Raw genomic sequence first — 24,536 nt, 5'->3', positions numbered from 1 at the left:
AGTGCTAAGGAATCTTCAACTTTTTGAGTGATTTTAGTATGTTTAGGTAGTTTAGTTGGGTTTAAGCCTGGAAGGGTAAAACTAGTGTTTTTTATTTGGTCTCTGGATATCATATTTTCACAGCGCGGGTTGGTCAGAATTACCTGCAGTAAATGTGTAAAAGTGCCATTCCACAGCCGCCTTGTGCTGCAGATCTACGCTGAGGATTCACACGGTGCCGTGGATCTAATCAACCAAGTCAATGTGCCACCACGGCTGCCAGCTGACACACCACCGTTCCCGTCCTCACGCCACCAACAATCCCTCTTATCGCCCATCTTTTTAATACACCCCTGTGTCCAAAAATAGATAAGGAAAGCGAGCTGAAATCTGTTTTGGCTGCGGCAATCCCAAAATGATAAACGAGAGGGCTAATCCGAGCTCATCGCACGACAGCGGCCGCGGGGTCTTTTCCAGTCCACTTATCACTTCGGGGGACAATGTCATATCGCTACTGCGGTTCACATGAGCCTGCTGCATGAGCATGCTTGACGCTGTTAGTAGGTGACTGCAAGAAAGAGACGGAAATGTCTCCATCTGCTGTTACTGCAGCAACTTTGGTTTTTACAGCATAAAGGCAAGTCAAATCACCAAGGAGGCGATCTCGGGTCACTTTACATAATATTGGAGCAGGTCGAATAGTGATTATTGTATGCAGTGTTTATATGTGTTTCAACTTCATGTATAAAAAGTAGCAATTGCTTGAAGATTACTGCAATATCAAGGATAATTTCCTCTATCCAGTCTATGGCATTCCACATTATATGTTAGGACTAAGTTAAGAGACTTTCATTCAATGAAACACGTTTTGGTTGAACATTCTGGTGTTTAAATATAAACAGTTTGAAGCGAATGTGCTTTGACTCTTATTTGGAGATTTGTGCAAGCGAGTGAGTCTTTTCGTTTCCTCAAAGTGATATTATGTGACGGTCTTCCATTTCTTGACAAGGAGAGAATATAAACAGGAGCTAAGGAATACATCAAATGTCTTAGTAATTTTAAGTGTATATTAACTCTTTGACCGCCAAAAACGTTTAATAACGATTGGTAAAATGACAACGTATGCCGCCATAAACGTTAAATGACGTCAACTACATTTTTTTTATATATATCAATGGCCAGCGCTGCCTGGTCAATGGGTTGTGGAATCAAAAACAGCCGCTAAATATGGCCAGCAGATGGCAGCACTGTATTCAATGGGCTGTCGGTGTATGAAATTATAATGAAACATGATGAAATAGAACGTTTTCAAGGATGTTGTGAATGGTCAAAGCCTTTGTAACATCAACCCTAATTCACATAATTGTGTTTCATTAAACAAAAAAACATATTAGTGTCAAAGTGACTGTTGAGTTAAAATGCTCGAAATTGCCTTGCAATGTGGGTTTTTTTTTTGTTTTGTTTTGTTTTTATAACGTGTGGCAGTAAAAGCGTTAATTTAAAATGTATTTAAATCAGTAAAGCTATTAAAAAGTTTTTAGAAAGAAAGAAAGAAAGAAAGAAAGAAAGAAAGACGCCACTAGCTTCTCAAACTGGGGTTCTGCGAACCGTTGCTTGGGGTCCGCAAAATTATTTGCAATAAATTATCTTGTTATTTTACCTATGGGGCCTGGCATGCCAATAAAACAAAACATAATAGAGCAATTACTTCTCCCAACCTTAGCTTTGGGCTAATTAAAAGCTCTCATACGATTTTGATGTATCATCACTTAAATCTTACATTATTGCATGAATAATGCCGGTGGGGGCGGAGGGGGTGGTAATAGATGTATCACTTTTTCTTTTTTCTTTCTCAATTCACTTTAGTGCATTAAACTTTGATGGCCTTACTTTGGAAAATATTTTATTTTCTAACGTATGCAATGATGCACTGTATGTCTTCGCTTAAAAACTTGATTTTTAAAATGAATTTATTTTTTCCCATCATCATCTATTCCCGACAAATTTTTAAAAAATGTTTAAAAAAGTAAACAGGTAACTATTAGCTGCAAAATAGACAGCCTATGTCGAATTTGAAAGGAAATAAAGGCCTTAGCTGTTTTAGCGGAATATAATATGCACCAAATCTGAGATTGTTTCACTTTCTGGGTTCAGTGCTGCTTTAATTCCACTTTTCCACTGCACAGCTTGGTCAGGCGCATGTTTTCCACTTCAAAATCGTACCGCAGGAAACTTGAAATTATGCTGCACTGAATGCATCAAACGCGCTAACAAACTGAATGAGGTCGTCTCTTATTTACTTCTCAGCGTGTGGCTGTTGGCCACGCTAAGGAGACAATTCGATCCGCTGCATGAAAGTAAAGACTAGGGAGTACAAAGCTGCCGGGGAGATTCGAAATACATGAATAGGTTTTAGAGGCATGTTTTGCCAGGCACGTAACTCTTTGACCGCCAGAAACGTTTAAAAGCGATTAGTAAAATCACAATGTATGCCGCCATAAACGTTAAATGACGTCAACTACGTTTTTTTTTTTTTTTAAATCAATGGGCAGTGCAACATCTAAGTGCAGCGCTGCCTCGGCAATGGGTTGTGGAATCCAAACCACCCACCAACTATGGCCAGCAGATGGCAGCATTGTCTCCCTTTTCTATGGGCTGCCGGTGTATTAAATTACAATGAAACATGACGGATGAAGTTGAACGTTTTCAAGGATGATGTGAATGAGCAAAGCCTTTGTCACATTAAACCTAATTCGCAGAGCGTCACTAAACAAAAAATATTAGTGTCAAATTCACTGTTGTGGAGAAAATGTATTTTTTTTCTCAAAAAGCTTGTTTTCTCTCCATGTTTTAAATTTTCACTCAATGCCACTCAAATGACCTCTTTTCAAATGGCGATTACTAAAGAACGGAGTAAGGTAGAAACATTTTTTTTTTTTCTAATGAAAGAATGCAATGCGATCGTTCATTTGGTGCCCACATTGCAAAAGCACACAATAGTCTGATTGCCTTGAAAGATGAGTTAAAATGCTTGAAATCTGGCACTGTGGGTTTTTTTTTGTATAACCTGTGGCAGTGAAAGAGTTAATGGGTGAAGAACCACTGATTTAACACAAGTACAGAAAATCAGATTAGGAAAGTGATTGTATATTTAATGTCAAAATAAGGAGGTATCTCTTGTCTTGTCACATACAGAGATCAGTTTTAGTAGAAAAGAAAACAACAAATGTCACCTAGCAGTAGACAATGGTATAAAAAAAAAAAATTAAAAAAAAAAGTGAAACTGTACAACGGATGTAGTGGGGACACAGCTGGAGGTACCCAAGGGTGTTGTGGGACGGTCTTTGAGGTGTCTGCTGCTGCTATACGACAGCATACTGCTGATACAGCAGCTCCCGGATCTTATAGTAGTCATCGCACAGGCAGCCTTCCAGGCCGATGCGTCCCGCCTCTGTCTGGACCAACAACACAAAAGACGTTAGACCTCGATTTCACCTTTTACAACACAAACGTTAAAAAAAAAAAAAAAAGAACTGAAAGACATGTTCACCGGTTTGACATCAAAGCATCAGACGCTTCAAGTTTCTTCCACTTTCATTGCACTGACGCCGACTGCTCTGAGTGTCTCTTTGAGTTCATGTTCTCGCTTGCATCTATTTTAAGTTCTTGTCAATTATACATTTTCATGTTGACGTCCTGGTTTGCTCCTGCTTTTTTTTTTTATTTGACTTGTTAAGTTTCACTCGTGGGGTGTTTTTTTTTTTTTTCTTTTCCTGAGGCGAGACTCTTCATAAGCCTCTGGGTTTTCTGCCCTACTTTGGAAAACTGTGCTTTTTGTTTAGGCTTAATGTTATGTTGCATTTCGTTAATGAAAACTGACTCGCTAGGATTTTTGTTTTTAAATCAAACACTGAGAACATCACAGTATTATGTTTTTTTTTTTAAATAAATGCTATACAACATGTCTCATTTGAATCCAACGAAATAAAAATGGTGACAGAAGAAAAATAAATAAATACTCACTCTGCGGACAGCCACCAGGTTGTTGCACACCAGCACTCCTCCCACAAACTCGGCCTGGATGCCCTCCCTGAGGAGGACCTGTTTAAAGTCGGATAGGCGGGGCTCGTTGATGAACACCGACTGATGTCCGGGCGCCTGGACGGACGGGTTGGACACTTAACTCCAAGGACAGGCTGGATTGGGTTTATGCCCTTGTGAATGCATTACCTTAATACTAATAAACCCATGTCAAGTCGATATTAAAATTTATAGCGCCAAGACCTCGCGTGGACACCACAGTCGGGTACTGTTTCAAATAGTCTGCCTTTGACAAAAATAACAAAACTGCACCATGTAACTCTGTATGTAAGGTACTCGAGCTTTCATAATGGCAAAGTGTGTGTGTGACTAGGACAAAACAACACACTGAAGTTAAGCACACAAGAGAGCATTGTTCGGGAGGAATTTTAAGCCATTAATATGAGACCTTTTTGCAGGTGAGACCAAAAAGTCATCTGCTGCTTGGAGTTTCTCCTCGGGTTGAGGTTAATTTGCATGAAAGGCAACATGCATTGAAATGAGGTCAGAGTCTAATCTGGAAGGCAAAATAGACGACGCCCAGAGAAGATCACTAAAAATTAGCGGATGAAAAATAGACATTGCTTTTGAATTGTTGTTTAACATAATCCTTTCAAAAAACAAACATTTATCCATCAACAGGTACTCCCCCCCCCCCCCCTTGAATTCGACAAATACTCCATATATTTAAAAACAAAAACAAAAAAACAAAACCTCAAACTAATACTAAAAATAAAAACTAAACTCACAAAGAAATTAACTCATTCAAACCCAAAAACTTATAAATACGTTTTTTGATCATTTGTCCTTTACTCCCAAAAATGTATTTGTGCATTTTTATGTTGTTGTTTTTTTATGCTAGAACATACAGAAGGCTTTGATACAGCTTCTTATCTGAAGAGGTTGCTAAAAGCAATGGTATTACAAAAAAACAGCCAGCAGGTTGCAGCAGAGTAGAAGAGATCAGCCAGGGCCATGTTGTAACAAGCTCTTTTTGTCAGTGTTTTCAACAAGTTTGTGAATAATGATGAAACCTGCTATATTCTAATACTAATTGCTGCAAAACAGAAACAAATACAAATATACTTTTTTTCCTGATGAAAGAAGAGACGCTAATCTTTCTTTTGGTAGAGTCCATGTTTTTATAGCTATAGAATACAATATTCTCTAGGCCTTGCAAAATCAGTCAAAATCCAGTAAAACAGCCGGGAGCGAAGGGGGTTGAAATGACTGGGAGTGAATGAGTTAATAAATTGCAATAAGATAAACACTAACAAACATGCTGTAAAAAATAATTAAAACTAACTGATCGCTTCATTATTAAATAACACAAATATCGAAATAGGGTAAAAAAACAAAAACAAAAATTGTGAAGCAAGACTCTAGCACCTATGAGAAAAAAAAATAAAAATACAAAAATCAGTTCTCTCACCTCGTGTGAGGGCAGCGGCTCCAGTGTAGGGATGACATCACTCTCCTCAGACGGCTCCTTCACGTCCTCTCCAAATAGGTTCTTCATGGCCCGCTGAGCCGCCGCCATTGCAGCACTGTGATCAATATCGAGGTCGGGGGCGGTGTCCATGGGGAGCTCGCCGTCCTCGACCTCCTCCTTGGCGCCCTCTTCTAGCATCACGCCTGTGTCTACCTTTACCACGCGCATGTCCAACACGCCGTCAATCCAGGCCAACTCGGTGTCTTTGGCCTTGCAGAATTGCAGGGAGCTCACCAGGAAGTCCTTCAAGCGCACCTACACCGAGAAATAAAATGTTGGCACAGTTACCATAATTGTAACACAAAACACTTGCATCTCAAATAATTTTCCCCCATGAAAATGAATGGAAATGCCATTAATCCGTTCCACCACCCAAAAAATAACTACATTGTCAATCAGCAAACTCATGATCCATAAAAAACCCACAAACAATACACAATAAAATGATTAAAATATCTAAGAAAAAAAATCATTTAAAATAATATAGATATAGATTTTATAAATTATACAGGATATGTAATGTAATATATGTGTATTTCATTTGAGAAATGTGAGACATCTTGGACCTCGGTGTCAAAATTGATTGATCAACAATTAATTGATAACTATTTTGATAGCTTTACAGCCACTGTTCTTTTTTCAATATGTAGTCAAAAATCATACTCCTCTCAACAGTAAATACTGTAGTCTTGCACAAAATGCAACCATCTGCTTTGACTTTGGTAAACAACGATTGACAGCTTTCCAAACTCTGCATAAGGGACCAAATCATTAACTGAATCATAATCAATTTATAGAAAACAAATGATGGTCAGTGAAGTCGTTATATGAAGACGTAGAATGTACAACCTGTAATCGTAAGTAACTCCCAGTTTCAAAAAGGTAGGTGAGTACTGTTTATTTGGTTGTTTAATCATTAAATAATACCAAATAAACAAAAAGCATTGGTTAATAAACAGTAATCAGAAAAAAATGCAGTGTCTGCTTTGAAACTCATACATCAAGTGCCAGATTTTAACATGCTTCCTGTTTTGATTTATTCTGCACCCTGTTTATAGCATTTTAATTAATAGTGCCCTCTGCTGGTTGCTAAAAGTAAATCCATGTCATTATGCAACATAGCCAGTACAGATTGATGAAATTACAGGTGACAGGCAAAATTCTTAATGACCAAGATTCGATAAGTTGCCTGATCAGGCCCATCAGTAGCTGGAGAACAAGATAAACTGCATGCAAACAAGCTGACCTGGTAGATGTGCGTCTCGCTAGTGGCGTCCACGGTCTCCTGCAGTTTGGGTGTGTACACTTTGAGATCCTTGCTGAAAGCCTTGCAGGACTCAGCCAGGTCCAGACTGGCCTCCGGCGGCCCGTGGACAATCACCAGCTGCCTGGGCTTCATCTGATTGATGATCTTCTTGATGGAATCACCGTCGGAGCGACCTTCATAGTCTATGTATGTTATTCTGGCTCTACAAGGAGGAAGCAGGATAATTTGCCTCAAATCATGCGTCTTGACTTTGAATCCGTCGAGTTCCGGTTGGTGATGACTCACTTGATTTCAAGATTCTCAATACTAGAAACGCATTTGGTGGGAACCACAGAGAGGTCCTGGTCCATCGGCTCGTCGCCATTGGTCAAGCCGGATTCTAGTTTGCTTTTCTCCTCCTCCGCAGCTTGCAGTTCAGGAACCAGAAAATCTTCAATCCTGCACCCAAAAAGAGTTATTTCGACTTACTTTTACTAAACAGTGCAGCAATCTCTTCAACGGGATACCTGATGATCTCCCCGTACTCGTCCCATTTGATCCTTTCCTCGTGTGTTGGGAACATCGGGTAGGACTTTTTGGCTTGTTTAAAGAAACTGCCTTTACGGTTTCCCTCGCCTTTCATCATCAAGTCGTGGTGTTTGGTTTTTACCACGGTCGGCTGATCCATGTCGTCGTCCATGTCACTCTCGTCGCTGGAGTCCACATCAACCCTGCAGGAGTGCCGGCGTAAAATGTCAATTGTATAATTTCACACTATTGTTTCCTATTTGCCACTTAGATACACTGTTAGTTTATATTTTAATTTGCCATAAAGATTAGACTAAACCACAGTTTTTTCGTCACGTCAACAGAGATGTGACTTATTTGCTTATTTTTGAAACTTGTTTATTATTTTTTTTTAGGAGCTCCATGTTGAAGTGTTAACTGTTAATGTTTTTAAATCAAATCCACACACAGCCTCCAATTTTACACTCAGCTTCAAGAAATTAATTCATTTTGGACCTTATATTTGCTGTGTAAAACCAGTTTACTGCCAACTTCACTTAACTCTTTTGCTTGTTCCAGTTTCTTCGCCGCTTCTTTCTTTAGTTTGTCATTTTCAAGGTATTCTTCAAGCTCCTTGCCTTCAAGCTTGACTCTTTTTCTCACCTGTCAGGACAACAAGAGACATTTAACTCATTCACTGCCAGTCATTATAGAAAATTTTTACATTTCCAATACTCACGTCATATTCCATTCAATAATTATATATAAACCGAATCTACCAAATAACAGAATAGACTCCCTACTTTTTGTCCCGTCCCGTTCTTTTATAATTGACAGCAGAAAAATGTAGGTTTGCCAAAATACAGCCATTTCTCCCATGGACTCTGAAACTGTGTTTATTTCCTATAAAATGGGGCTATGATGTCATCTACCGGTGGTTGGGCATCAGTAAAGTTGTTTCCAAGTTTGATATTTACAGTGGAGCATGCTCAGATTCGCCCCCATTTAGCACCGCTCTAAAAAATACAATTGACAAGTATTCTTGTCAAAGGCAGTGAATGAGTTAACTGTTTTAACTGATGCCTTCAATACAGCATGGTTTCAATACAACATGGTCTTCACAGTTTCCGGAGTAACAATTTTGAATCGCAAAACTGACTGATTTAGAGCTGAACTTAGCCACTACAATATGTTATAGTTTAAAGCAGCAATTAAAAACACCAGAGACAAATGGAAACTTCCTGGTGAAGATTGGATTGTTCAGAAATCATCAGGGCACTTCTTGAGTAGGTAAGTTGCACTGAAAGAAATGGAGGTGAATAATTTTTCATGCTTGTTACTATTACGTTTTTTATTTGTTAAAAATAAAATAAAATAAAATTCCAAACAGATTGTGTCCCACTTGGTGTTGTTTCTTTACACACAAACAAATAAATCAAAAACGAAACAAAGAATAAATAAAATTAAATATCTTCATGTCTGAAGCCTGAAATGTGACAAAAGTTCAAGTGGGGCTAATAGTTTTGGAAGGTACTGCATTTGTCATGTCATCTCTTACCTCCAGATCCAGCATCTTTTCTTCCGGGTGGTCAATGAGGTAGCGGGCCAGTGTTCCAGGAGTGGTGCGATAAGTCAGGATAACTGAGTGCTTGCTGTCTTCACACCACTTGATAAAGAGTTCTCGAGAAAAGCCAGACTCGAGGTCCGGCTGGCTGCACAGCACCACTTTGGGGTTGGGGACCCGAGCCAGGTCGGCCAAACTGTGGCAGAGGGTCAAATGGCGGAACTGGAAGGGATTATTCCTCTTGTCTTCGAAACACCTCATGAGCTTGTCGCTCATCCACTCCACCTACGGGAAAATAGCACGTAAACTCGTGTCGTTGCATTTTAAAGTGGCACACGGGAAACTGAAGGCGAGTCTGATACCTGAGACTTTGAGAACTCGACAACATTGTAGCTGACATTGTTAAGTAGGGCGAGCGGGTAAGCTCCGAGCCCGGCATCTTTTGTCCTCCAAATCTGGTCCAGGAGCTGAGCCAGCTCCAACACCCGCCCAGCTGTATCCACAGCGATAAGCACATTACCATCCCCACGGAGGGTCTCCATTACATTGGCTGAGCAGGGAGGCAAGAAAAAGGACAGCGATTAGGAAAAACACGTTAAACACCTTGCTTAGAATGTTAGCGTTTTCGTTAGTGAATACCAGCTGATATATTTGAATTAAAATTTAGAACAGGATCATCTGTATATCATTTTTTTAAATACCAGACAGGAAGGCCTACCTAACCCACTATTACAAATGTAAAAGTTTAATTTTGGTTGACAGAGTGAAATGTTCCCAACAGTGTGCGATAGCACATAAATGTGCAAAATAATTATCTAATTTAACTTAGTTGGTCAGACAATTATTTATTTACTACGAATAATGTATCTTTGTGCCATATAATGACAGGAAGAAGAATTAAATGCTTTTCCACTAGATGATGTGACTGTACTGTATTCACCTACATGACCACATTTAATGCCATTTTGTTTGCTGGTGTTTGTTTCTGATCTGCCTTAGCTAAATATTGGTTGAGGAAACACAGGAATCTATAAATCATGCAGGCACAAAAAAAAGGAGTGTTTTACAATACAACAGTTGTTACCTGTAATGATTACTTACTAAGTAGCAGTTCATCTCTCTGTTTGCGACGCGGTTGTACATATGCTGCATTGAAGGAGTCAGTAATAAGCAAGGAAGGTCGGCTGATGCTCTCCATAGTGCAGCCGTTCAGGTGGCTAGAATAGAATAGAAAAGCAACCAGAATAAGTACAGGAAAGGAATAGCTATACAATTAGGCATCGTTTTTTTTTGTTTTTTTTAAAGCGCTTGTTGTTCTTAGAGTTGCTGGGCAACTGGATCCTATTTTAGCTGAGGCGAGTGGCACTGTACACCCTGCCTGAACTGGTCATCAGTTCAACTGCAGGGCACATACTGCATCAATGATTCACATTCAAACCTCTGGGTGAGCTTCCATTTTTATCCATTCTTACATTTCTCTTTTATGGTTGAAGTCCACAGCATAAACAATCTCCTCTTCGCCATCTTTCACAATCTTCCAAATGGTCCCGCCAATCATGTGACCAGCAGGAAGCGGTGTAATTGAAAGACCATGTCCTTTTCCTAATAGGAAGGATAAAATGGGGATTAAATGGTAAATGAACTGCATTTATACAGTATTCTAAGGTTGTTTTTTTTATATTTCAAAAACCTGGCATTTGAGCAGGGGTGTACTGACTTTTTATATCAGCTGTGCAAGCCCAAAACAATAACACGTTTGAACTCACCTTTCAGATTGACAATCTGCGAATACTTCAACTGCTGAATCTTATCAAAAGCACTGTCCACATCATCAAGGGTGAACAAAGTGAAATCTTCACTGTTGTTTCGAGACTAAGGAGGAAAACAGATTATACAAATTGATACTGTGTGCAATACTAAGCTCTTTTTGTACAGCATAATATGCACCCGTTATTCCTTCTCACCTGGTAAAGATCATACATAAACATTTGGCCCATCTTGTAGACCGGTATTGTTGCATATATGGTACAATTCAGACCCAATTTCCCCACAGCATACGGCAAAGCTCCAAGGTGTATAGGATCAGGATGGGAGAGAAGCACGGCATCAACCTGATGAACATGCCTGTAAGAACAAATATAACCATCACACATGTTATGCCATTGTAAAGGATGTGACTACTCTTTGTCTCCTACCTGGTAACTCCATATCCAGCATCACTTCAAGCAATATCCATTGTCACCCTTACACTATTCTGTCACAGATCACACCTGAAACTTTCATCACCAGCTCCATCCTACCTGCACATTAACACTGTCCATCACTTTGAACAGTTAATCCCCAAATCCTTGAAGGCCTGCACCTTCCCCACCTTCCTCTCTAATCTTTCTAAACTCCTCCTAAACAGAAGACAAATATCCCAATTACCGCTTTATGGCATCGATGATGTCCACTGAGAAGTTCTCATCCCAGCCACAGTCCAAAAGGAAGCGGAATTCGTCCACCTGGAGAAGGTAGCAGAGGGCGGACTCCTCCTGAACTCCTGACAAAGCTGTCAGCTTGATAATGGACGTCATCGTGGCTCATTCACTTGTCTTCACGCTGGAAGAAAATTGAAGATCACAACCAAACTCAAAAACAGAATTACGAGCTACACTGGCCCAGTATGTCTGGAAAGACACGAAATGAAGCTATCGTTATCTAAAACTATATCGGCCCATGCTGTAATTGCAAATCATGCAACTTTAGCAACTAATTTGTTAGCAAATTTTAATAAAAATGTTTTTAAAAAATACTCACACAATCAATGGCGGGTCACGCTTCTACTACCCGGTAACAACTACTAACTAGCTGCATTTACGCTTCTGCGAGCGCTAACTGAAATAACCTTGTAAGTCTAAACATACCATTTATTTATATAACGTAGAAATATTTAATCGGGGTGATTCATCAAACAAATAACAAGAAGATTATTTGTTAATTTCGCTTTTCGGACATTTGTGCTAGACTCGTAGCATCACCACGAGCGGCCATCTTTGCCGCTGCATCATGTGTCAAAGTGCATGGGAGCCTACTAACTCGTTATCAAATACAGACTATTAAAATCAATAATTGATTTCGTTTCGATAGTTTTTTGTTGTAAATTAGACTAACTAAATTCACAAATTCAAATTCTATAGTCGCTTGATAACATGTTTAATGTATTATTTTGTCTGTTTATTTACCACCCACTCTTGTCGGCGCAGATGGTATGTTCCAATGTCCTCTGTATGCTGACCGGATAACAGCAGAAGGCCGTACGAAGCTTTCTGTAAACAAAAGGTAACTTTAAAAATTATTTATATTATGTATTTTTAGAGGACTCTTAACCTCTTTACAGGCTTTCGGTCACAATTGTGTTTTAATTATTGTTATACGCAAAATAAAGGTGAAATAAGTATTCCACAGTGCTAGTATGGTAGCTAGGCTAGGTGATTAGCTAGTGGTGCTATCAGTAAAATGGTAATTATTAAAAACAAACGTTTTTTAATGGTTGGTATTGTAGCCCTTATAAATGTGCGTTGAGTGACCTTTATCTACGTTTCATTTTTCCTGAAATCACCGTTTATCGGCGTGTGAAGGGTAAAATGACCGTCACAATCGGTAGTGCATAAGTGATTGCTACAGTGCCATTTATTATGAGTACTACACAATTTATGTGTAAGGTTATAATCACATAAATCAACTACAGTCGCCAGTGTATGTAACCAAATATCAGCAAATAATTATATTACGGCTGCATATCTACCCAAGACAGTGTTAGTGTATCGTCTTGGGAAATTGGAAAATTACTCTGGAGGGCCTACCAAGCAATCAAGTGCAAGTAAAATATTCTTTGGTTATTCCCATTTCTGAATAAGACAGAACCGCCTCTCAAAATTGTGATTTTGTACCTAAGTATATGCTGTAACCTTTTCATCCTTCATGTATTTTGACTGAAGAATGTCAAGATATTATGGAAAGAACTTATGCAAAAAAAAAAAAAAACACCTTTATCCTTTCAAGTCATACTGCTTCTATTTATTTGCAGCAAGCATGGTCAACTTTGTAGCTTTCGCCCGTGACCACTGGGTGCAGTTGCTGGTGCCCATGGGTTTTGTGATCGGATGCTACCTTGACAGGCAACAGGATGCAAAGCTGACTGCTTTCAGGAACAAAAGTGTATTATACAGCAGGTTTGGAATTTTGTTGTCTTCTACAATAGGTCGACTCCAAGACAAAACGCGTTGATTGTCTCCTTGTTCCTTCTCTCTGCAGGGAGCTGAAGCCTGGCGAAGAAGTGACTTGGAAATAGACTACCCAACCCCAGTGTTTGTCCACTGTCTGCGGTGTAAATGGCTGATGGGTGGTGCTGAAAGAAGAATATTTAAAAAGACTTGCGTCTGTATTTTTTAGTTGTATCAACAAACAATAAATGTACTTTCCCATCAAACTCGTTTTCTGTTTATTTAAAAACAAAAAAAAACAAAAACATGGATACGTACAAGACAGTTGCTCAGTTTCAGCAATTAAGTTGAGCTTCAGCTGGGCAGACCAGGTCAGATTGGGAGAATCACATTTTGTGCATAATATATGGTTTGAAATTGTTCATTTTCTATTTATTTTTGACATTTTTGTCACACAGATCAAACTTACCTACATGTACACAAGACAACTTGTATGCATTTAAGCTCAACTGAATAACAAATGCGATGAGAATAGCATAAGAAGTGAGAGTAAATTCATGTAGAAATCTGATAAATATATGTCAGGTCGTACAGCAGCTGGTTGTCTAAAACCTGAGTGGGAAAAACTGCATCCGCTCATTTACAGTGAACTCCAATTCTTACTGTAATATTACTTGTTTTATGACTTGTTTTTCCATGTGGCCTTAATTCTCCTTCATACAAGGGCAACCACACTTAATTTGTGATAACATTCACTTGGAATACATTAGGAAATTCATCTTTGGTGAGTGTCTGCTTTCACACAATACCATTTATAAGTTCTTCAAATTATGTTTCCCGGAAAGAAATAAAAAATAAAAAATAAAGTTGATGCCACTACTAAGCTGACTCCTTCTGGATGACCCCCTTCTGAAAAAGTAGCTTAGCCAAAGAGATCTGGTGAGAAAAAGAAGCACGTGTACGTGAGCAACATCCACCCATCCCATCCATTCTCTGGAGAAAAATTCTACACTATAGTTGGAAGAAAAACACACCTTCTCCTGTGCCGAATCACATGGGAAACTTCCAACACTCACAAATTTGGGATATGAGTGGATCAGAAACTCGACTGCGTCTGTGTACTGGAGGACGAAAAGGTTTTTAGAAGACTTAAAGAAAGTTGAAAGTAAAAATAGTCCCATGTCTACCTCAGGTTTTATTTCAAAGCTTTTTGGCTCCTCTTTGTGATAAACTCTGGAGTTGTCGGTGGTGTAGTAAAGATGGACGGCATCTCCATCGCTGCATAGCCTTCAAAGATAAGAAATGTTCCGGTAAATATTGTGAGCAAAAGAAGCACGTTTGATTACATTCTGTCAAATCACCTGGCACATCCTGCTCGGAGGAGTCCGACTCGAGTCTGGCTTGTGATATATGCACCCGCATCCCTTACACTCCCATCCTCCCACCTAGCAGGTGCTCCGCGCACGCTGCCGGCTGCTTCTTCTACAAGTTCAAACACAACTGTACATACTCACAAACTGGCATTGTAACTTAGAACTACTTTCAAAAGGTCTCACCTGCAGTCAGCTTTGGAGGCAAGCAGTCATGAAGGAAGTCTCTGGCTTTCACATCCACAGCTGCGTCCACCGCGGCAAAATTACGAAGCTTGTTCATTAGGTTATCAATTTTGGAGAAGAATTTGGCCCTCCGCGGATCATCCTACATGAGAATAAACAAGGTTAAGTATGGATAAAAGCGCAGGGAAATGTTGACGGATGACCACCTTATCGGAGTTTTGGACACCCATGTATGAGAGGTAGTCCAGAGGTAAACCCTGTCTGAACTCGACGTCCTCCTCCATTGCAATTTCAAGAGCAGTAGGAACCATCTGGAACGAGATCCCGAACCAAAGTGCTTGAAAATTTGGTCCATTCTAAGTTTATTAGTGCCACATTTAAGCCCATTCTCTTTGCGGAGATGCAAGTACATTCCCGTACCTTCTGTAGTAAATCTCCCCAGCTGTTTTTCTGGTAGGAGGAGACGGTGATATGCAGGGAGTGCGCATCCGGGAGGCAGTCGCCCTGGTGGATGAACCCTCGGGGAAAGTAGAGCAGATCGCCTGCTTCCAGCAACACTTCCAAAATGGGCTTCCCAATCTCTGCTTGGTCAAAGTTGGCTTGAAATGCAAAACACTGGAGTGTTAGAAATACAAGTAAGATTCAACTGCTCATTGAATCAGTGGGTGCTGGTGTCAGTGGATCTCACTCTGCTTTATCTATCCTTCCCTCCTTCCTCTCTTTAATTTTTCCTCTGGTCTCTTGGGATCTCCTTAATTTGTTGGAATTTAGAGGTTTCTGGGGTTGGCGTAAGACTCTGGTTTTGTAACCATGTGGGTGGCAGGAGGTGTTTAGTTGGTGCTGGATTTCACTTTGATTTATCTTTCTTTTCTTTGACCTTTCCTCTGGTCTCCTGACCTTCTGAACTTCACGACTCTGGCGAGACTAAAGTATCTGGTTAAGGTGAAGGGTAATGGGATTTTTATTAGGTTTTAGGTGAATTAATGAGTAGAAATTTGCACGTATTCACACATACGCGCACACACAAACGAACAAAAAAAAAAAAAAAAAAAGAGAGCGCAATGATGATAAGATGTTGAATCGGTAAGACTGCTTAATGAACAATTCTGAGCTCTCTCTTGAAAAAAATAAAAATAAAAAATACAAGTAAGACAAATAGCGTTGTACTGTCAATGGAATTTTTGTTTTTGTACTTACGGCTTGAAAGCACAGGCAAGACTTCATCGTCTGACCTGAAGGTAAGGTAGAACAAAACATGAACAAAACCTTCATAGTGCAATAGGCAACATCCCTAATGCATAATAACTTCATGTAATATTGTGGTTTTGTTCTTCCAAATTCATTGGAATCATAACTATTGTACCTCTTTTAATACAATCTCTGCATTTAACTCATTTGCTCCCAGAAACGTATAAATATGTTCGGTTTTAAATGTTTTAAGTGTTACAAAGATGTATTTATATGTTTTTCATGTTCGTTTATGCTGGGGCATACAGAAGGATTTGATACAGCCTCTGAACTGTAGAGAACGGTTGAGGCAATGGTAGTTATTACAAAAACGGCCAGCAGGTGGCAGCAGAGTATAAGAGATCAACCAGGGCCATATTGCAAGCAAGCTGATTTTTCCACAGTTCTAAACAAACTTGTGAATAATGATGAACCTTAGCTATATTCTAAAGGGCTCAGTATACTTCTGCTTGAGGCTCACGCGGAGACGTCACGGCGGAGCTCCGCTCGTGCGTTTGCCTTCCAACTTGTGCGCAATACACATCACAATACACATCTGGGTCTGCTGTAGTCACACTCCAAGTTGGGCTGTCACTACGGCTGGGATGCCACAGAGTGGAGATTCCTCTGCATTTTATGACGAATTCAGGAAGTTCAATTTAATTCAGAAACACGAAACAACGCCGGGGGGAGAGTCGGCTCATCACCGTGACCATTATTTATTGCCAATTTGCACCGGCGTCAGCCGTAAACTTGCCAAAACACAACAGCCACGAACTTAGCGAACAGTTTTTTTTTTATGTTTTCCACCTCTCGTCCCAGGCACATATCCACATGCACAGCCGTGGTCTCCGAGCAGGAAGTCGATTTGCCTTCACGTAATATTAATCAGAATGTCATGTTTACACTAGTGAACATATTATTGTCAAGAAATGTTTAAAGTTGACTTCGCTGCGTTTTTTTTGTTTTTTGTTTTTTTAGTAAGCTTCCTTGAATCATCTCACCTTGGATTGTAGACCCTCCAGTGCTTCTTTCCCTCCAGCTGAATCACAAATGCCTCAATGTCATCATAATGTGGGGCAAATCCTTGTGTTCCGGGTGGCGTCAGGTAGCTGGAGTTGATTAAACATAACTAGGATGAAAACTTAATCTTCCGCCGTGCCCCGAGCCGACGTTGTATACTCACACATTGGCGCCTGCCATGCTGGCAAAGTACTCCTGCAGGATGGACAGCACATTCCACACGGTGGAGGAGAACGCCTGAGGATTCAGCATACGGAGAGAGCAGCCATTCTAGGGAATAGCAATGTTTTAGCATTTGAAATTAAGATGGAATATTTCCTAAAAACTTCATTTAAAATGTATTAATACACCTCATAGAAGTCCCACACAGTGTATGGTAGAGCTCTACCAGGTGGGTTGTGTGTTTGCCTCTTGCCATCTGTGTAGCTTGTGACATCCAGATTCACGCCATACTTAACATCCTCCTTTGATAAAAAAGGAAAATAGCAGTACAACAATGTGGTTCAAGAGTAAAGGAATATGTTTTATTCTTACCTGTCGAAGAATACGATCAAACTCTTCTGTGGAGAATAATCCCTTGTAGTAATGTGGATTTTTACGCTGAACAAGAACAGGTTTCTTCTCCCATGTTTCCCTTGGAGATGAAAACAGAGCAAAACTTGTTCAGAACTATCGTTTGCTTTTTTTTTTTTTTCTTTAAGTGTACGTGCAAAATTGTGGACTTAAAAAAAATAATGCAATTATCAGCTAGCCATAGGACAAATGATGATCAAATTTTGCCCCACCCTTTTTATCTATCTACCTGAAAAAGGCCTTGGTAGGAATAGGGTCGATCAGCCACTGGAAAAGCGTGCTGGCACGCTCCTTGCTGTTGTTCATTTGCGCCAGCTCAGCCAGTACCTCATTTAGTGCCTGCTCGCCCGTGTTTACACACTCCGGCTGTGTTTGAAACATAACAATTCTTTAAAACATACATTACAAAGACCATAATACATTCTGGATCAATTTAGGTGTGAACTTACTTCAACTATTTCCTGTATTGACGCCTCTGCAGCATGATTCTTGGCTTTGATTTTCTTCTTTTTCCTTTGTGTTGCAACATTAACATTATTCACGTTTCCAATGTCATTCTCTCTTTTCTTTTTCTTAGATGCCACCTAGAAAATAAAACAAGATTGAAAACAGGATATGCAAAAAAATGAAATGCATTTATCTCTGGGATGCAATAGTAAACAAACGTGGCCTGTCATCTCTCCAGAAAAAAATAATAAATCAATTGGCTACATTCAACATTTTTAAATGTGCATTTCAATGTTTTACTGGCCATGCAGACGTTGCCAAAATCACATTTACAACCTCGTGCATTGTTAGAAGAGTCCAGCGGCTCATATTTAAAAGCCTAAACCACCTAAAAATCTTTTTCATCGCTTTTACCTGCAATGAACGCTTCTTAGGAGGAGATTTTAATTCCGTTGGCAGCGTTTGATACACGGAGAAAGCTGACATGTGTTTTCTCTCCATTTTCTCACCGTGAGTGCTGACGTCATCAAACAGCGACTCGCTTCGTGTCTTCTTCGGCTAATATTATGTAAATATGCACGTCGACAGACTCGCTAGCGCCCTCATTGGGATTACACAAATAGTAAACTGTAAATGTAAAATTCCTAAACTTCATAATTTAGAATTCACTTTATGTGAAAACATAGTGTTGTACTGCCCGATTACAAGTTGCAAGATTTCTCAAACTGCGTGAATCATTTACAAAGGAGATGTGATTCCAAGAACACTACTCTTATCGCCAAATGTGCACCCCTAAATGCCGTCAGTATTTTTTCTGAATTGTCATTTAGATTCTAAAGGGACAATCCAGAAAGAACAACAGATCCTTAAATCTGGGCAGAATGCAGCATTTTGATTGGATGATTCTTGAAAAAGTTTGGAAACAGCTCAAAACGCGATTGGCTCTCCTCTCGTCAGACATAACGTGCATTCGTCACGGCAACGTCAAGACGTCACGTTGCTTTTCATGCCAAAATACTAATCTGTAACGCCATTGGTATGTTAGATAATGTGTAAATTAATTAAGGGAGGGTGGGGGGAAAAAAATAACTGCGCCCAACGTGGGGCTCGAACCCACGACCCTGAGATTAAGAGTCTCATGCTCTACCGATTGAGCTAGCCGGGCGATGGTGCAGTTTCTACTGATATTGCCTAAAATAATAGTCATGTAATTCGAGCCAAAATTTTAATGATTACAATTTTAAATAATGATTACTGAACTCATTCTGAAAATCCATAATTTTAGGTGCCATTTATTACATGTAATTGTTGAAATAACGCGCCTTCAAACACTTGCAGTACCATGTATAACCAGCAGATGCCATATTTACACAGTTTATATTTTGTACGCGGTGCTATCTTACTCTTTTCCCACAATGCCGAGCGGCACAGTTAGTGTCGCCGCTGTTTGTGCTGCGGTAGCAGCAACAATGCAGTTTTTAATGATGATGCTGTGAGCACCCCGGCTACGCTGTCCTTAACATTCATTGGTTCCAAATTGACACAACGGGGGCATTTACGAGTTGGCAAACGTTCGTAGCGGCTGTGGTTTATTTAGTTGGACAACCCGTTGAACCTGGAGAATCTTGTGAGGGGTGAGTAGCAACTGAAGCTAACATTCTCATTACTGGGCCAGCAAACAGAATAGAACGTGCATTATGTTGTGTCCGCTCTGGTTATAAGGCGAGCTAAAATGGCCAGAAGAGGCTTTATGTTTTGCCTCTACCTACAAATTTCATGTCTGTAGATTCCTCCTGGTACTATTAAATGATGGGGGGACTTATCGGAGGCTAACACGGAAGGCTGATTATATGCAGCCAAGTCGTGTGTGTTTGGACCGAAGGCACACGTCAACCGAACCGAGTTGGTGTGATGACGATATGCATGTGGAGTTTGCAACCAAACTATCTATTTCATCATCTATTATCTGTTTTTGTTTGTCCACTAAACAATTTCCTATAAAATACTAAATACTTATTTGCTGGCAAACATCATAAGTAAGAAATAATACTTTAGGAATTATTGAGATTGTGTTATAGTATTCATGGGTGATATGGACACAACTTTGTGTGCCAACAGGTAATTTTACATCTTGATAACGAAGGATGGCCGAATACCGATACCAGGTATCGGGATTGGACCGATTCCCGACCTTATTTCAAGGTATTGGCAACATCGGCCGATACCCGCCATCTTTTGACCATTTTACGATGAGGAGTTTTATAAGACTAGAAAATTGCCATTTTAAGGGAAATGCTGTCATGGGATACAGTATTCTAAATAATATACAGTCTTCTTTAAAATTATCTGTCAATGTTTTTTTTTGTTTTTTGTTTTTTGTCGGGCAGTATTACTGCTGTGTAGTGGGAGTGGCTATGAAATACCTAAACACATGAATGCAAGTGAGAGGATCGTCCAAGGAGTTAAAGTCACACAAATAGAAATTAGAGAGTGGCCGCATACCAATTAACACTATTCCTTGGTTATGTGGACACTGACAGCGGCCTTTCTTAAGCCAGGGCACCCATTTTACAGTAGACTCTCATGACGCAAAAAATGTCACGCCAAAAAAAGGGAGCTGATGTCTCGATTTACTCACAAATTGACGTGGTCGGTATGAAATCTGTGACTGTTTAATTGAACACAAAGTCGAAGCTCTGACTTTTTATGTTGTAGTACTGTAATTGCAAAAGGTGGATTCACAAGTAAATAGTCTGACTTTTCAGAGAGATTCAGTGAAATGTGATAATTTCCTGTGGCACTCTGAAAAATATGAGTGAATCAACGCAGTCACGCGTGGACTGTCAGCATAACTGCGGTAATCATGATTGTGGAAAGTCCAAAATATAAGTACTTCCTCTATTGGCAGCATAGCGATTTATGATCACAATTAAAAAGAGAATGGTTGTAGAACTACATTACTTCATGATAAACTGATTGTTTGTGTACTTGGCTGCATATTTGGAGAACACCTTGGGCACTATTGTGGCAGGGCTCTATCGATTGGATGTGACCTTGGCAGAATGAAAGCAGTTGAGAAGTGTAACCCGTTTCGTAAGGTTATTACTGTCCGCTGAGAAATAACTCGCACAGTGTACAATTCTATGCAGGATGTTAGTGGTTACGTAAAACCCATCGTTCAGAAGCTTCAGCCATATGGTACCCTCCTCAGACCTTGGCTGCCGAAAACACAATGTGCTTGCTCAGCAGGAAAAGCTAACTGCTCATGTGATGTTTTAACCGATTGTTTTCACAGTATATTGTGGAAGAATCATTTTACACTCTTAATTTAGGATCATTGGAGATTTGTGGTCATGTTGGTGCATTTGCATGATTTTATGTTTGTCTCCCAAGTGGGAAAACCTATTGGCTGATCCTGTTTGATTTGGAGCATGTGATCACACTTGTGCAATTTATGTGCCTGTGTCTCAGTCATCCAGGTCATGGCGATACGCTAAGGTCGAATTGAGGCAAGTGGACTGGTTTTGTTTGTTGAAATGTAACAGTTTAGAAGCTTTTTAGATTAAAGGTGAAATATCTTCCCAAAAAAATAAGCAAGAACAGTCCAGTTGCCTCAATTAAACTTTTGCAAAACTCTGAAGTAATGTTGCATTCAAGACCACTGGGAATGGGAAGTAAACAAAACAAAACAACCTACCAGTATGGGTGGGACACAGAAGTTGCAATTCGATTGAAAAATGCTAACTTTCAGAGCAGAACGGTTTGATGCGATTTGATTAAGTTTGAGAGCGATAAGATTCTCGATTCGATATGATTCATTTCGATATTCAAAACAATGTAATTAGTTGACATTTGTTGCTGTCTGTCATAAAACACCACAAATATTCTTGGTACTGGCGAGGACAGGTGGCCATTTTACAACCAAGAACTAGAAATTAGAATAAATAGAAAATTGCCATTAATTTCATGCAGTTTGAAGGAAACATTCTATATTGGTACTGAACACATTTACAAACGACTCCTCAGTTTCTATTACGTAGAATATTACAAAAGCTGCTAAGTTGCAGGAACGAAATTTATATCATTGGCCTTGTAGGACTTAAGTTCTTTTACTCAGAATCTGTCACATCACGAAGGCTGTTAGTTTTGAATGGCATGTGACATGAGAATGATGACTGAGGTCAGTCGGTCACCTCACCTCCCCCTCAATGGTTGCATTTTTCATTTGACTTTCCTCACCGCTAAATGTCTGCAACAGTTTTCTAGTCAAGACTCCCTGAACTGCTCGAGCTCACAGTTTTCTAGACTCAATGTTGTAATAGGTCGGATTCCACTATGAAAAACGCTATAGATTTTTCTCAGCGTCCCGATTGACATTGTCAGTTGTTCAAAATCGATCTCCCTCTTGCCACAGAGGAGAACAATGGCAGCACCAGCACTAAGTGATCCTATATTAATCTTCCATTTACCATCTGGAGGAAAAGAACAAGTTCCATTGACCTTCACGATGGCATTAAAAATAAGAGATGAGTTTAAATGTCCACAGTTGAGGATCATTTCACACTTAAAAAAACAAGTTAAAGTGCATTGTGTACCACATCACACATAATCACAACTATAGAAGGTAACGTTAGCTATTTTAATATAGCCTATTATCTCTGGTTAGTTGGACCAAAATGTGAAGATGAAAATAAACCCAAATATCAAAGATGCATACCATTTAGATGACCGAGACTGACTCTTCTTTTCCATTGACAAATAGAGTATAATGGTCTGGCTGCCAGATCTTCTGTTTTATGATTTTATTTAGCTTTTTGTCAATATGCCAAAAAAAAAGGTCTGTGCAGGTTTAAAAAGGACAGACAGATAAATAAGGACACAGCCGTCACCGTTAATGTTGGGGGGACAAGTCAATTTGCATAGGTTTTCAATCATAGCGCACCGCACGATAGAACCAGAATGTTGCCTGCTGTAGCAGAAAGAAGACAGGATATGATTTTTGAGCTGCCATCTGCCATCATCAGCGCTGACTGATTCACCAAATGCAGCTGCCGCCTCCTCGCATGGCCTTGCCCTCAAAAACCACAGAATCGTCGCTAAACTCTCTTCCTGTTTAAACAAACATCTGTTTTCAGAGATTGGAGACTTCTCTGGGCAGCTTGTTCCGCGTCATCTGTGTCAGAACAGCAGCGATTTGTTTCATAATGATCATTTCTAACGCCAGCAGTTGTAACTTCCTATAAAGTTCGCGAGACGAAACGAGCAAAGGAAAGCGGCATGACATGTTTGACTTTTGACATTGTGAGTAAACGCAATCTCCTCACGGCACCATGTCTGCTGGTCAAGAAGCGAGAATTGTCAAATGTCAGATGATGCCTTTTCCACTCAGCTGTATTTTTCCACCAGCAGTTATAACACTTAAGGCTCAAATTAAGGAGGTCACCAAAGCAGGTAATAATGCAATTTGTTGTGAGGCCCGAGTATCTTTTCTTGCTTCCCTAGAGCAGTGGTTCTCAAATGGGGGTACGAGTACCCCTAGGGGTACGTGAGGGCACTCCAGGGGCTACATAAGATTTTAAAATATATTTAAAAAGTATATGGAAATATTTCTCCAAAAAAGTTCATAAAATTAATTTTATATAAAGTAGTCAATTGAATTTCAGCATCCTAAAACCCCAGCATTTCCCTCATATGAGAATGGTTTGACCCAACTTGTCATATTCCACCTCGAATCACCTGTCAGTCACTTGAAAACTTTATTTAAAATTCAGTTGTTTCTTTTTGAGAACAGAGCTTTACCATGATCATTTTATGTTGATAATAATCTGTATGTGTACAAATATTTATTTATAATTACATTATTTGTTTATTCTTTTTTTAGTTATATATTTTTATTTCGAAATAGTTCAAGAGACCACATAAATACAAATAGAGTTCCAAAGTTTAATAATAAAGCGGACAATGATGACACAGCACTCGGTTTTATTTTATTTTTTTCCCTTCAATCAGAAGTGCTTTGCGCTGGTTTAGGGGTATTTGGCTGGAAAAAGAAAATCAAAGGGGGTACATCACTGAACAAAGGTTGAAAACCACTGCCCTAGAGTATGCTATGAACAACTTTGCTGGTCACATGCAAGCGAGATGAAAAGTCAGTCAATTTGTACTGTGGTCATAAGGAAGTTAAACTAAATCTCGTGTTCAGACATTTACAAAAATAATCAGATCCAATGTCCGAATGTTGTTGTTTTTTTTTTGTTTTTTTTTTTTTACTGATAAAATGATTACTAAGAATTTTGTCCATTTTGTGATTTGATTGATTGATTGATTGATTGATTGATTGTCTCTTGAAGCAACTGAGGCTAAACAGAATTTATACTTGGCTCCAACCAGCAAAGGCACTGTTGACTCATTCAACAACTTGTTTGCTGTCTACAGAAGAACATGATGTGAGTCATGAGAAATTAGGCTACATCCACCCAGACCTGTTATTTGGCACTATAATTCTGTTCATTGTACGAATCGAAGTCATCAATGCAGGAAGCCATTATGTTCAGTGGGATCTTTTTTGAAATAATAATGAAGGAAATTGTGTATGTGGGACATTTGGTTGCCCAATCATTATGGCATCAATAGAACC

At 39.5% G+C, this 24,536-nt stretch overlaps 4 protein-coding genes and 1 non-coding gene across 8 annotated transcripts in view; 2 read left to right on the top strand and 3 right to left on the bottom strand.

Annotated features, from left to right (window-relative positions):
- Positions 1-3,110: 3,110 nt before the first annotated feature.
- Positions 3,111-11,907, bottom strand: cpsf2 (cleavage and polyadenylation specific factor 2). Of its 2 annotated transcripts, XM_077510768.1 has the most exons (15): positions 11,668-11,907; positions 11,296-11,469; positions 10,833-10,992; positions 10,635-10,740; positions 10,341-10,470; positions 9,970-10,085; positions 9,231-9,418; positions 8,863-9,153; positions 7,867-7,967; positions 7,325-7,528; positions 7,104-7,256; positions 6,798-7,020; positions 5,492-5,806; positions 4,003-4,137; positions 3,111-3,434 (listed from the first exon to the last, which is right to left on the bottom strand). In XM_077510768.1, exons 2-15 carry the CDS (start codon positions 11,442-11,444, stop codon positions 3,342-3,344), a joined length of 2,364 nt encoding a protein of 787 aa, XP_077366894.1. In that variant the 5' UTR covers positions 11,445-11,469; positions 11,668-11,907; the 3' UTR covers positions 3,111-3,341. The 2 variants fall into 2 exon arrangements, with proteins under 2 accessions (XP_077366894.1, XP_077366895.1); XM_077510769.1 differs by lacking the exons at positions 11,296-11,469; positions 11,668-11,907 and adding an exon at positions 11,064-11,284.
- A 133-nt stretch (positions 11,908-12,040) lies between these two features.
- Positions 12,041-13,339, top strand: ndufb1 (NADH:ubiquinone oxidoreductase subunit B1). The gene is made up of 3 exons (XM_077510772.1): positions 12,041-12,189; positions 12,938-13,082; positions 13,165-13,339. Exons 2-3 carry the CDS (start codon positions 12,943-12,945, stop codon positions 13,199-13,201), a joined length of 177 nt encoding a protein of 58 aa, XP_077366898.1. The 5' UTR covers positions 12,041-12,189; positions 12,938-12,942; the 3' UTR covers positions 13,202-13,339.
- Positions 13,325-18,468, bottom strand: riox1 (ribosomal oxygenase 1). 2 transcript variants are annotated; one of them, XM_077510771.1, is made up of 15 exons: positions 18,314-18,468; positions 17,902-18,036; positions 17,682-17,818; positions 17,414-17,513; positions 17,230-17,343; positions 17,043-17,149; positions 16,861-16,968; positions 15,827-15,861; positions 15,050-15,228; positions 14,836-14,940; positions 14,630-14,771; positions 14,435-14,555; positions 14,261-14,360; positions 14,108-14,194; positions 13,325-14,009 (listed from the first exon to the last, which is right to left on the bottom strand). In XM_077510771.1, exons 1-15 carry the CDS (start codon positions 18,398-18,400, stop codon positions 13,953-13,955), a joined length of 1,614 nt encoding a protein of 537 aa, XP_077366897.1. In that variant the 5' UTR covers positions 18,401-18,468; the 3' UTR covers positions 13,325-13,952. The 2 variants fall into 2 exon arrangements, with proteins under 2 accessions (XP_077366897.1, XP_077366896.1); XM_077510770.1 differs by having other exon boundaries at positions 14,108-14,360.
- Positions 18,469-18,991: 523 nt separating this feature from the next.
- Positions 18,992-19,064, bottom strand: trnak-cuu (transfer RNA lysine (anticodon CUU)). Its single transcript has one exon. It is a non-coding gene; the product is annotated as a tRNA-Lys (tRNA).
- Positions 19,065-19,323: 259 nt separating this feature from the next.
- The window catches only part of extl3 (exostosin-like glycosyltransferase 3), a 19,153-nt gene continuing 13,940 nt past the window's right edge, over positions 19,324-24,536 (top strand). For both annotated transcript variants that reach the window (XR_013281107.1, XM_077509925.1), the window contains exon 1: positions 19,324-19,533. The gene's annotated coding sequence lies outside the window, so the exon portion shown is untranslated. The remainder of the gene's footprint in view (positions 19,534-24,536) is intronic.

The sequence above is a fragment of the Festucalex cinctus genome, chromosome 21 (assembly GCF_051991245.1).
Source record: "Festucalex cinctus isolate MCC-2025b chromosome 21, RoL_Fcin_1.0, whole genome shotgun sequence".
NCBI lineage: Eukaryota > Metazoa > Chordata > Actinopteri > Syngnathiformes > Syngnathidae > Festucalex > Festucalex cinctus.
The sequence above is the reverse complement of the archived record's forward strand: the minus strand, read 5'-3'. Positions and strand labels throughout refer to the sequence as shown.